Source organism: Lipotes vexillifer, unplaced genomic scaffold (assembly GCF_000442215.2).
Source record: "Lipotes vexillifer unplaced genomic scaffold, Lipotes_vexillifer_v1.1 scaffold689, whole genome shotgun sequence".
Classification (NCBI taxonomy): domain Eukaryota; kingdom Metazoa; phylum Chordata; class Mammalia; order Artiodactyla; family Lipotidae; genus Lipotes; species Lipotes vexillifer.
The window spans coordinates 619,072-633,239 of NW_006772359.1; the positions used below are offsets into that span (position 1 = coordinate 619,072).

General features: G+C 37.3%; 1 protein-coding gene across 3 annotated transcripts in view; it reads left to right on the forward strand.

Moving 5' to 3' along the window:
* The window catches only part of SYNJ1 (synaptojanin 1), an 88,458-nt gene that overhangs the window by 36,238 nt on the left and 38,052 nt on the right, over window positions 1–14,168 (forward strand). For all 3 annotated transcript variants that reach the window (XM_007447412.1, XM_007447413.1, XM_007447414.1), the window contains 6 exons: window positions 749–845; window positions 2,214–2,383; window positions 4,839–4,920; window positions 7,360–7,512; window positions 10,555–10,711; window positions 12,989–13,012. In XM_007447412.1, coding sequence (XP_007447474.1) covers window positions 749–845; window positions 2,214–2,383; window positions 4,839–4,920; window positions 7,360–7,512; window positions 10,555–10,711; window positions 12,989–13,012 — 683 coding nt within the window. The remainder of the gene's footprint in view (window positions 1–748; window positions 846–2,213; window positions 2,384–4,838; window positions 4,921–7,359; window positions 7,513–10,554; window positions 10,712–12,988; window positions 13,013–14,168) is intronic.

Genomic DNA, 14,168 nt, shown 5'->3' on the forward strand with positions numbered 1-14,168 from the left:
CCCGTGTCCCCTGCATCGGCAGGCGGGCTCTCAACCACTGCGCCACCAGGGAAGCCCTGATTTTTACTTTTTTAATATGCCTTCTAGAAAATTTTAAATTCTGTCTGTGGCTTATATTACATTTCCTTTGGACAGCATTGCTCTCTAGCTTCTGGAATGGTTAGAAGCTGGAGCAAATAAAGGCTTATATTTGGGGTCTCTTTTCCTTAAGGCTAGAGCTATTAAGGAGGTCTCTCTGAATACTCACGGAGTGTGTGATGTCCTCATGTGTGAGGTGCAGCCCTACGCCCTCTGCCCTCGCTGCCTTCCCAACAAAGCTGGGTGGCTCGTGTTTTCCATGGCTGTCTAGCTTCAGCCTCAGGGTGGAGAGGGATCTGGATGATTCCAACAGCTCTGCATAGGTGGGAGTTTAAGTCAGAGAGGAAATTGCATTAACTGAGTTTTTATAAATTCAGAGTTTTGAGACTGTGTGGAATGGATTTGTATCCAGTTTTGCCAATTGTATGAGTTTAGGGGCTTCCCTGGTGGTCCAGTGGTTAAGACTCCACGCTTCCACTGCAGGGGGCTTGGATTCAATCGCTGGTGGGGGAACTAAGATCCCACATGCCACAAGGCACAGCCAAAAAAAAAGAAAAGAAAGAATAAAATACTGCCACGTGGGTCCTGTTTAATAATGGGTTCCTGTTTATTGAAAAAGGTTTTTGGCTTGTCATTTGACATATGTTTATTTCCTTTCTTTCTTTAATAGGCATTTTAGAACACTTAAGAATTTATATGGTAAACAAATAATAGTAAATTTGCTTGGATCTAAGGAAGGGGAACATATGCTAAGTAAGGCTTTCCAGGTAAGTATGATCATTTTTTTCTTCTGTTCTGGCCCACGGACACCTAGAATGGTATTTTTAAATAATATAATAATCAAATTCTTCCGGGAAGTAAATTACTTCTTAGAAAAAGATTGGGTACTTGTTGGAACCATTCATTCTTTGGGGCAATTAGGTAACAGTTTAGGATAATCTTGCTGAAATTGGGATTATGGAAAGCTTTCAAGGCAATTGACCCTGTTTTCTAATCTGCTTATTTATGTTGTAGAGAAGCAGAAGGATACCCTCCCCCTAAAAAATGCCCGTCTGTCACTGGCATAAAGATACCAGGCAGGGCTTCCCTGGTGGCGCAGTGGTTGAGAGTCCGCCTGCCGATGCAGGGGACACGGGTTCGTGCCCCGGTCCGGGAAGATCCCACATGCTGCGAAGCGGCTGGGCCCGTGAGCCATGGCCGCTGAGCCTGAGCGTCTGGAGCCTGTGCTCCACCACAGGAGAGGCCACAACAGTGAGAGAGGCCCGCGTACCGCAAAAAAAAAAAAAAAAAAAAAAAAGATACCAGGCAGTTTCCTCCTTCATCTGTTCATCGTCTTGCCTATTTCCTAGAAACCATAGTCACTGTTTTAAACCTATGAAATGTTGAGTAATGCATTTGTATACACACAAGACTTCTTGTACTGATGAGAGAAAATTTGAGAATTTTCATTAAATAAGAACCTAAAGAAATGTCTGACTTCTAAGGAAAAATATTTTTCATAAATGTTTATTGAGTCTGAATTGATATAAATTATAGTTACATAAGATTATAAACTTAAAATGGTTAGAAAACATTTTCTAAAGTTTAAGCTAATGAAGTCCAAAATTAATTATTTGGCTATTTTGTTTTAATATTGTTAATAAACAACTTATACTTTAGAGAATGACTTTTTATGGTAAACTTTTGAAGCGTTTGTATATATTGAAAGTATAAAAAAATGAAATTTTCAATTTTTGATGGGCTTTGTCTTAAAAAATAAGCTATTTTATTTTGAGATTCTGTAATAGAGATAAACAGTCATTATATTTTTATGGTAAAAAATGAAATGCTGGTGGCTGGAAATCATTTTTCATTTTCTAAACCAGATGGGAATCTTATTTAAGTTCCCTGATATTAATCATGCCATACCCAATCTCTCCGGGATAGTATATGAGGTTTTAGGAAAAAGATGCCATAAGATATCAGCAAGTAATTTTCCATTTTACTGCCAGTGGCAATGAAAGCTTTGTGAGATTAGTAAGATTTCAAGGACCTGCTGAGATTTTCATTTAAAATGTAAAGTTCCATTTATAACAGTATATTGATAAGATCATATTTAGTTAACGTTTAAATGAATATTTGCCTTTTATTTTCAGAGTCATTTGAAAGCTTCTGAACATGCAGCTGACATCCAGATGGTGAATTTTGACTATCATCAAATGGTTAAAGGAGGAAAGGCAGAAAAATTACATAGTGTTCTTAAACCTCAAGTCCAGAAGTTTCTGGATTATGGATTTTTTTATTTCAATGGAAGTGAAGTTCAAAGGTTTGACTGCTCTGTTTCTCTTTTCTTTAAATTGGGACTTTGCTATAATTTTATTTAATTAAATAAAATACCTTCCTTTATTATACTTGATTTTAAGCTTGTTTTCCTTTCTTTCTAGTAATAGCTTACATTACTGGGCATATACCATGGGTCAAGCAGTACACTTAGTCTTTACAAGTATAATAACAATCGTAGAGATCAGTTCTATTATTATCTCCATTCACATTTGAGGAAGCGGAGGCATAAAGCTATCATCTGCCCCAGGTCATATAACTAGGAAACGGTAGAGCTTGATTTATCTGGCTCCAGATCTCATGCTGCTATCTCTGAGGCTATTACATTTCTCTCTTAAAATTAATGTCTTAATATTTCTTGGCCTCAGTAAGGATTATTATTATTATTATTATTTGGCTGTGTTGGGTCTTCGTTGCTGCATGCGGGCTGTCTCTAGTTGTGATGAGTGGAGGCTACTGTTCGTTGTGGTGCGCGGGCTTCTCACTGCAGTGGTTTCTCTTGTTGCAGAGCACGGGCTCTAGGCACGCAAGCTGCAGTGGTTGTGCAAGCGGGCTCAGTAGTTGTGGCTCGCGGGCTCTAGAGCGCAGGCTCAGTAGTTGTGGCGCACGGGCTTAGTTGCTCCGTGGCATGTGGGAGCCTCCTGGATCAGGGCTCGAACCCGTGTCCCCTGCATTGGCAGGTGAATTCTTAGCCACTGCGCCACCAGGGAAGTCCCCAGTAAGGATTATTAAATGCAAAAAAAAAGAAGGCATTGGTTATTGTCTGCTCTGATACAGAACTATAGGGTTATAACTCTGAATGTGTGTTTAGCTCCTAACTACTGGCCTAATTAAAAATAAGTGGTGGGCTTCCCTGGTGGCGCAGTGGTTGAGAATCTGCCTGCCAATGCAGGGGACACGGGTTCGAGCCCCGGTCTGGGAAGATCCCACATGCCGTGGAGCAGCTGGGCCCGTGAGCCACAACTACTGAGCCTGTGCGTCTGGAGCCTGTGCTCCGCAACAAGAGAGGCCACGATAGTGAGAGGCCCACACACCGCGATGAAGAGTGGCCCCCACTTGCCGCAACTAGAGAAAGCCCTTGCCCAGAAAACGAAGACCCAACACAGCCAAAAATAAATAAATTAATTAATTTTAAAAAAAATAAGTGGTAATCGTCATCATTCTATGAAGGCCTCTGCACATTCAAAAATGGAGGTGCTTAGCATGGTCTGAGGGTGGAGTTTTTGGCCCTCTGACACCAAAAGGTCACTGACTCAACATTCACACATGCCCAGTTGGAGGGTTGGTGGTCCTAACCAGTGTTAACCAGTTCAGCTTGGTCCTATCCAGTCTTAACCATCTCATCTCCAGCTATACACAGCTGACTCCAAGTCCTTGGAAAATAACTTGGACAAATATCTTATTGCTTAGGCTGCCTGCTGCTTGGAGGATGTGCAAGTCTTAAAATGACCTTGATTAGTGAAGGCAGGTAAAATGGATTTGACTGATAATTACCCATGGTTTAATTGTAATCTACATAAATCATTTATTTGGAAACAAAAAAAATAAGTGGATGTGGTTGAATAGAGAGATATGTAATAAAGAATGTATGGCACATTTCAATTAGGATGTGGTCACAAATCCCCCCTGAACAATGCCATGGAGGGAGTGAGTATAGAGGACTTACAATTAGGTGACTTGAGTTCAAATTCTAGTTTGTTCCCCTTCTGATTTTGTGAGCCTGGATAAGTCACTTAGCTATTATGAGTCTCTATTTCTTATGCTACAAATGACCCAGATTCCGTTAATAGTTAATGAACGCCTGCTAGGAGCTAGAGGCTGTGCTAGGAGGGAGAGGTCCAAGAAAGACAAGATGCATTTCCTGCCTTAAAGGAGCTCATGGATTAGTGAAGAAGATACAGTCTATAATAGACATTTTCTCCCTCATAGGCTATCGAGGGTGTTCAATGATGTGTATGAAGGGACTTGAAAGTCTAAAATACTCAATGAATGTTAGCTGATGCTACAGCTCTTGAAGATAATGGTTTTACAAATAATTAGGGACATCTGAATAGAGTACTCAACTTTTCCCTTTCTCTATGTTCCCAAAAGTCAGGTAACAAGAAAATAATTCAATGTTAATTCCTTGTGACTTTCTAAAGTCTTCTGCGTTTTCAACAAATTGAATGGAGATAATAAAATCTATCTTGCAAATCTAAAAAAAAAAGAATGTATGGCAGAATGTTAACAGTTGTAGAATCTGGATGGTGGGTATATGGGTGTTCACTGTAAAATTCTTTCACCTTTTTTGTGTGTTTGAGAACTGTTACACTAGAAAGTTGGGGGGAGGAGAAAGTAGATGCTTTAAAGTACACTTTAATCAGCTTAATTTTTCTCAGTTTGTTTTAGGTTTGTTATTTTTGTTTTAAACTGTCTGTTTAATTTCACTGAAATTGTTACAGATGCCAGAGTGGTACAGTTCGAACAAACTGCTTGGATTGTCTTGATAGAACAAATAGTGTGCAGGCATTCCTTGGCTTAGAGGTAAAAAATAAAATATGTCTATGCAACTTGTATCAAATGCCTTTTTCAGTGCTTTTGTAATATTTATGTTTCTCATTAATTACTTTTCACAAAATGAAGTTATGCTAAAGGCATTCTTTACTTCTAGTCTTTTTCTTTGGGGGAGGGGGCAACATCCCTTTTCCTTTAAATGTTTCCTTTATCTGTTCTAAATACTTTCTTTAGATAGCATCTGTTTCCCTCTATTGTTCCTTAACTTTCTCTTAAAAAAAAAACCCCTGCTATTTATACTATTCCAGTAATTGCCTCTTTCTGCCTGTCTTTTGGATAAAGAAAAGAAATACATGTATAATGTGTGTGAAGAAAAAAAAAAGAAATACATGTATATATTTGGCCTTGATTCTCTGTGTTGTCTTTTAAAAATCTTTTTGGAATGGGGGAGGATCTGTTTTCACATGTACAACAACCCTATAGGATTATATTTTCGGCAGAGTCTGATCCAGTGCCATTTACATGGCATTTTCAAATCAGTAGCTACAAAAAAAAGGATCAGATGAAAATGTCATTGTTAGAAGGAAAGTGAATGAGAGCTAACTTCTGTAACAAAGTCTCTGTTTAAAAGCTTTTTCCTTTACTCTTTATATATCAAATTCAGTCTAATTTAGGCTTAATCTCAACTATTTGACAAACTGTGTAGCAATGCTGAGATTTCTAAGCCTTGCCTATTAATGCAGCAGTTAGGTTCATAAGGCTATTGTGGGTCTTCATTTAGTTCCATAGGAACTTAGCATAGTTCTCAAATACTATGAAAAACAGGAATAGGAAGTAACAGGTTCTTATTTTCTCCAACAGATGATCTTAAATTTGGCCAGAATATTGGTTAATTAGTTACTCTGCAACTGAGGGTCTTTCTTTCTCGAAATGAAAGTACATTGTATAGAATTGTCTACTATAAAAATGTATTTTTCATGTAACTAAGTAAATTTTACTGCTTTGCCTTTTTTGAAATCTGTCCTTGAGGTTTACTTAGAAAATACAACAGAAATAAGAAAAGTAAAAGCAGGAATTTGGTCATAGGGATGGAGTTTATCACACGGCTCAGGTTTGTCTTGAGCTCTGTTCTCAAGTGGCTAAAAACATTTAGTTAGATTCTGAGAGTAAGCTTAGTGAAATACTTGAACATCTTCATTAAAAGTAGGACAAGTGTTAGAATCTGACTTAGCTGACTACCCACTGTCTGTTGTTAGGTGTGAGAATACTCCCTAGTATAGCAGTTGGTTGACTGGTTACAAAATATACTGCTAATGTAGGCAAAACCAAACTACTTGTAGTGAAGACCACTTTTGCCCAGTTCCTTGAAGAAGGAGGTATAAATGATGAAGGAGATGCCGGAGGCTGAGTTTGTTAATACTCCATGCCAGCAAAGAGTAGCCCTGGTGTAGGTCTCTAGGCAATCAGATAAACCCAGTATAGTGTTTTTAATATTATTTTAATGTTTGATCCCTCTATAATTATCGATAATGTCCACTTATAGACAAGATAAAAGAAAACACAAATGGGAAGGAGCTAAGTAAAAATGCAAGGCATCGACTAGATTCCAAATAAGAGAAAGAGACTGGATAAGGATTGCTTTGCCTTTGCCAGACTTCAAGGCTAAGAGTCATTCATAGTAAAGACCAATAACTTTTCTGAACACTTCTACTGTGATGAAGGAACTGTGGGAGCCCAAAGATCCTTGCATTCCTTGCATGCTGTGTTCCCCCTAGTTCTCCCTTATATGCTTTACTGATACGAATTTTATACATTAGAAGCTGTAGTGACTTTATTCATAGATATGACTTACTTTTAAAATTTTGATAACAATTCAAGAGCAGCTCTACTTTTCTCACAATCTCCTGACCTTAATTACCCAAATGTGTAGAACCAAATCCAGAAATTAAAGAAACTTAGTTATTTCTACATATATTTAAATAAACTAGGTAAATATTGATATATTTCTCTGCTCCAATGCGTGCTGTTGTGTATTGTTCTTTTAGGTGAACAAGATAAACTAGTATGGTTTATAGGGACATTTTTTTCCTTTTTTTTGGCCGTGCAGCTTGTGGGAACTTAGTTCCCCAACCAGGGATTGAACCTGGGCCCTCGGCAGTGAAAGTGGGGAGTCCTAACCACTGGACCGCCAGGGAATTCCCCATAGGGACATTTTGATAAGCTTAATATCATTTAACCAGAAAGAAGTTCTTATTACTGCAAGGGAATACTGAGTTACTTGTAGGTTTCATTGATGTGATATTTACTTTAGAAATAGACATGGTGGGAAATAGTAAACTTGTGTTTTCAGAATCCAGACCCACAAAGTCCTGTAACTAAATTTTTGGTTTGATTCTGGTAGTTCTTAAAAAGTCACATCATAATGAATGTATTCATATACTTATAAAAGTTTCTCTTTTGCTATTTTAGATGCTAACTAAACAATTGGAAGCTCTCGGCTTAGCTGAAAAGCCTCAGCTGGTGACTCGCTTCCAAGAAGTTTTTCGATCAATGTGGTCTGTGAATGGTGATTCAATCAGTAAGATTTATGCAGGAACTGGAGCTCTTGAAGGAAAGGCTAAGGTAGATCTAGATCTATCGTAACATTATAAAAGATCCTTTTTCCTTCTTTAGTAAAGCTTTAAATGGACTCTTTTTTAAATTAATAGTTTGGTTTTTATAAGGTGTCTGTTTTAGAATTCTGCTTTATCATGCTTTTATGTCCTCTTTAACACTTCCTTCTATAGTGGATACTAATGATTGAACAGATAGTTATTTCCCTAGGTTTGAGGGACATGAATATATGACATATTCAGTTGTTTAGTGATAATCCACTAGGCTTAGATATGTGTTCCTCACTTTTTTTTAATGACTTTTCACCTGCATAATATCTGTTTTACTTTTCATATTATTTTGATTAAAAATGTTTTTTTTAAACCTTTGGTTTTGTGTGTGTGTGTGTGTGTGTGTGTGTATGTGTGTGTATGTATGTGGCCGCACAGCACGGCATGCAGGATCTTGCTTTCCTGGTCTAGGGATCGAACCCAGGCCCCCTGCAGTAGAAGCACAGAGTCCTAACCACTGGACCACTAAGGAATTCCCCCAAATATGTTTTTCTTTAAAAAAAAATCAGAGACTTCCCTGGTGGTCCAGTGGTTAAGATTCCACACTTCCAGTGCAGGGGGCATGGGTTTGATCCCTGTTTGGGGAACTAAGATTACACATGCTTGCTGTGTAGCACAGCCAAAAAAATTTTTTTTTTAATTTAAAAAAGTAAAACAACAAAACAAAACCTCCCCTCCCCCCCCCAAATCATAGTCTTCCCAGTAAAGAGTCTTGTCTCATTTGACTTTGTTTCCCCAGCACTTGACACAGTGCATTCTGTTGGATAGATGTGTGATAAATGCTGGATGGACCAATAAATCAATGGGCAATTTATGCCACACCCACTGTGAACCGAATGCTATTAGGGCTTAAGTTTGTTTTTTTGTTTGTTTGTTTTTTGCGGTATGCGGGCCTCTCACTGTTGTGGCCTCTCCCGTTAGGGAGCACAGGCTCCGGACGCTCAGGCTCAGCCGCCATGGCTCACGGGCCCAGCCGCTCCGCGGCATGTGGGATCTTCCCGGACCAGGGCACGAACCCGTGTCCCCTGCATCGGCAGGCGGACTCTCAACCACTGCGCCACCAGGGAAGCCCAGGGCTTAGGTTTTTATTCTTTTTCTTTTCTTACCTTGAAAAGGAGGCTATCAAAATGTGCAAAGGAAGTGTGAAATATGGACATAATTATAAGTCTGTGCCTCATCATTACTTTTAACTACAGACTACTTTCTCCTTTAGTGTTTGGCCCTTACTGAGGGACTTTGGGTGCATACTTGAGGTATTTTTCATTATTTTATATACTTAAATATTGACCTTTTATGGCTCCTGGCCTCCATTGAATTTATTAATATTCTAAATCCCTATCCCCAGAAATAGAAACAGGGACATTTACCACTTTTATAGTTTCTTATTTAGCCGCTTCAATATAGCAGCTGAAGTTCATCATCACAGAGTCTTCTTTTAATTTCCAAATCTTCCTCCTCTTCTGTGTCTCATAAAGTGTCATACCTCTGTTCAGAGGCATTGGCCTTACCTGCAAAAGTTCCTTTTGTTCAACTCACAGAAATAATTTGTATTGACATTTACAAATATTTACATCTTAAATGGTCCCTATTTTTTTTTTTTTTTTGTGGTACGCGGGCCTCTCACTGTTGTGGCCTCTCCCGTTGCGGAGCACAGGCTCCGGACACTCAGGCTCAGCGGCCATGACTCACGGGCCCAGCTGCTCCACGGCATATGGGATCTTCCAGGTCCGGGGCACGAACCCGTGTCCCCTGCATCGGCAGGCAGACGCTCAACCACTGCGTCACCAGGGAAGCTCCCTTAAATGGTCCCTATTTTTGAAAACCCGAGATTGTTAAACTTTCATGTATTCCTTTTGAATAAAGAACATAATTCTTGCTTTTAAACCTGATTCTCTACAACTATTGCTTAAAATATTCTTTTATGTTCTGCCTTTTTGTTTCTGCAGTTGACTATCTATGTACAGAGGCTACATATATTTTCGGTGGTCTTTTATCTCTAACAAAATAGATATGAAATTTTATGTATTAAATACTCTAGTCTGAATTGAACTAAAATCTAACATCTGAACTGCTCTTTCTTTTCCTTTCTCTGGGTTCCTTTTGATTAATTGCCTGATAATGTGAATGGTGAGTCTCTTTTCAAATAATGTCATTTGCATATGTTTTATGGAAGGAAATAACATTTTAAGCCTCAAATTCCTGTTATTTCTTTAAGGAATAAAAATTACATATTGCAAACTAAAGTTCTTTTTCTAAAAGGCAAGAGTTTGTTGATGTTTTTTTAAAACAATCATCAAAATCTGTAAGATTAAAATATCTTGATGATAGCTAACACACCTGAGTAAGATATATGTTCATTAGAAGTTATAATCGGCTCTCTCACTGTAGGAATTGGCATATATTTATTTTTATTACTTATATTTACATAGGCAAAGTGACCTAAAATATACAAACTGTAGTTTACATGTTATAGACTAGACCTTCGTTCTCATATTCAATTTCAGTTTTAACTAATGTAAGTTATTGGGAGCAATTTCAATTTTATTTTTCTACTATTAGAGTACTTTGAAGTTTTCCTGAGAACATGCAAGTGCAGTGTATCCTCCTTTATCTCCCCTGCTTCTCCCCGCCTATCCCATCCATTCCCAAGTCTAAAAGTTACTATGTAAGAAGTAATTTCCTTGTCTTGAATAAGTATATTTCAGTTTATTTCCTTTATAGTAAACAATTTTAAACTTTTAAGGCTCTAGATATCATTAGTGGATGCAGTTGTGGCCCTGAGCTGCTTCTGTCTCTGTGCAGAGCTGTTATCCAAAAGAGGGAAAAAAACAGTGACATCTTGAGGCATTTTAATGTGATGGTTTGATACTCAAAATAGAATAATTAGGTCCTTTTTATTACAGTAAAGTCATATAAAACTTATTTAAAGTGTCAGAATACCTATTGAATAAAAACAATTTAGAATGAAAGTCCATGCTTTTTTCCCCAACAGGCTGGAAAGTTAAAAGATGGTGCTCGTTCTGTTAGTAGAACAATTCAGAATAACTTCTTTGACAGCTCCAAGCAAGAGGCCATTGATGTTTTGCTACTGGGAAATACTTTAAATAGTGATTTAGCTGACAAAGCTCGAGCCCTTTTAACTACTGGAAGTTTGCGTGGTATGCGTCCTTACTTTATATTTTACTTTATATTGTTTATATTCCTTCTAAAAGTCCAAGAGGTAAATGTAAACTTATTTACGTAGATACTTTTTAGATTGAGTTGATTAAAATAGTTTTGGAAGGAATTTCTTTCCATGTAATTTTCTAAAATTGCATTCTCCAAAGGAAGTTTATCTCTCCTAAAATGTCTATATCATTAATGGAATTATTAAGCTAAAACCAAGGCCCATGCATGTTTTCTTTTATAGATTATGATTGAGGAGGGAAATGATTTAAGTATTGCTAACTTTATATAAGGCAGGAATTCATAAAATATTCAGCTAGTACTTTCAGTAGAGTATTTAATAATTATGTAGAAAACATTGCTTTATTGAAAAAAACAATACCTTTGTTGGTTATTTTGCTAATCACCACCCCAAAAGTTTCTATAACTTGGTCCTACCTTTTAAATGCTATTGTTTGAATAAGCATTAAATCATATTAATAATTTTAAAATGCTTATTATTGGACACTATCATTCCCAATTTTAATATTTGACATAAATATATGGCTTTCAGAATGGCTGTTTATCTTTCACTGTGTCTTTCATTAAAATCAAAAGAATCTTTCATTAAAATCCAAAGAATTTGAGCTCCTATCAGTGAGCGTATATTAAGCAGTATCGTGGGAAAACTCAATATACATTGTAAAACTCAATAGACTTCCTTAATTTCATATTTTTTTCTATTTTAACACTGTAGCACTCTGAACATTTTCATTTCTTCTGTTACCCCCTCCAAACCAAACCTTTCAATTTTCCCTGTTCAAGTAGGAGAAATTGTTCTTCATCAAATTATGTACTCTTGGGTCATTACTTAGTCAAATACGTTATCATGGATTCTTTCAGAATTCTGCATGGTGCTGAAGGTAGTTAATTACAGTCAGCTCCTCAGGGGTCTATGAGTAGCCTGGGGACTGAAGTCTACTAAAGCTCTGAAAACCAGAATCTGATCTTAGCTACTGCTTTTAAGATCAGGCTTTCTTCCTGGCTTCCAGCAGTAGACGCTGACTGATTTGCATCTTATCACCTCTTTCCACCTGTGCCTACTTTGATATGGAGGCATTTATCGGCAACAACTGAAAGTAAGCCATTGAAGGAAAGAGAAGTGAGGGACCTGAGTAATTCCCAGACATGATCATCAGTTTTTTTGGTTTCCTGCACATTTTACCATATGAAAAATATACCCTTAAAAAAAGTACAGTCAGTTCTGCTCTAATGCTTATTCTGAGAATGGGAATTTTGTTCCAACGTGGATGCTATATCAGGGAACATTTTGAGTATCATGCCAGTTCTGCAGTAGTTTATGCATGATTTCACTGGTAATAATGCTAGGGAAATGCAGAAAGCTGCACCCAGCAGAACTGAGTTGGGTAGAAATATACACAACACACATACACATGTGCGTACACCTGAGACATCTCTCTCCCTCCGTCCACCAGACGTTTGATGAGCCAGATCCATCCATAACTGGTGTTACAACTTACCGTCCAATTGCAGAGACCCCTTCTCCCAGGATTCACAATTACTTACAAGCACAGGCCTCCTGCTGCCCATTTCTATGAGCAAACCTTAGGTCTTTGTCAAAATGAAGTGCCATATTTTAGGCGTATTCGTACATTCCTTAACCATTTAACATGCGTAAAATTCTGCTACCGTTTTTATATTAGGTTCCTATCTTTCTTGGCACGTCATTGCCGAAGTGTTTGAATGTTGTGCCCGAACCCCATTTTTGCCATAAGCCCTGTGCCTGTGGGAATTTGCACCATTTTGCCTAGCATGGTGATTTTGCTGGAATGTATATGTTTTGTTATAACTGAACTGATAGTACTTATCAACTGGTGAGTCCCAGAAAGAATACTTCAGTATTTCAAAGTCCTCCAGCCTCTTAGGTTTTCAGGTTCATATTCTCCCTCACAAGTATATGCACGTGCACACACACAGACTTACATACGGGAGTAGCCTGGAAAGCAGGCCTAGAACCTTCTGATTGTGAAACTCTGGACATCACTGAGTCCCCATAGGATTTTTCTTAGATGCAGAAGGTTTGCATCAGTCATTGTCATTTATTTTTATCTTTGGTGTCCTACAGCCATCAGAAAAGAATTAACTCATCAAACTAAATCAAAAGAAAAAAATGAGGCCGTCTGAGAATGTTTTGTCATAACATTCTAGACTTCAGCTGTAACTTGCTGTTTTACTAATGATTCTTTGTTTTCTTCTTGATGCATCCATAGTTTCTGAACAGACATTACAGTCAGGTACAGTATAGAAAAGCAATCTGTAAATAAAAGCAACTTTTTCTCTATTTTTTAAAAAAGTTGATGTTGTATATAAATAAAGCCGCAAATAAATGGAAACTTTATTTTGCCCTCCGAATATAACATGATAAATTGATAACCTTGTTTTAATCTGAGAAAAAAATTTTGAGTTTGAGAAAAACTAAGTATTTCATTTAGAAGGAAAAATGCAATGCTCTTTGTATTCCTGTAGCAAATGCTTAATTCCAACTAAATATAGGTCATTTAGTTTTAATTTTACTTTTATATTTCATTGAACAAACATTATTAGTGTTATATCTTACTCTTTATAGGCTACTGGAAAAAACCCAGGTGTGACTCTTTCGGATTAATGCCTGAGTGCTGTGATATTTATGACTACTCAACAGTGCTTCTCACACATAATATTTTAAAAGGCATTTAGTGTACTAAAATATGATCTGAAATCTTTTAAAAAGCATTAAGATTGCTAACAAACTTAGAAGAGTTAAGTGTGTAAGACCTAAAGGTCATTATTTTTCTTGCCTTTCCTGTTCTTAGGAATCTCACGCCTTCATTCTCTGGACAAGGTTTATGATCTTGTCTTTAAACTTGAATCTGTGGTGAAATGAGCAAAAGCTAAACTCTTGCCAGAAATTTAGCTGAAAAAGACTTTCACTTAAGATTTGGTATCCCTTAAGATTTGTTTCACTTAGTTATTGTTCTGAGTGTTTTGAGAAACTATTGGCAATTTTTTTGAGAAGGATGGAGGAAGAGAGCCCTTGGATATATTTTTGAGTTACGTCATGGAATCCATTTTCTGAAATGGTGTGGTATTTAGGGATGGACATCTGTTTGAACATAGACTCATGTCTTTCTTCACGTTAAGGTGCCAACCATTTAAGAATAAACTAGGAATTTTTTGTAAACTTTTTATTCCATTTGTAAACAGACTTTAGTAGCTCACCCAACGTGGCAACATGTTTTTGTTCACACAATTCATTATTTGTCTTGCTGGATAAATCATTATAGAACTTGTGTTTTGATGTGGAAAAGATTGTAGAGGCTGTTTTCTAGCAGTAACAATGGCAATGACTTAAATTAAAAGACCAGTGATAATCTGTAGTAATAGAGAATTATTCTTTATCCAGGTTCAGCA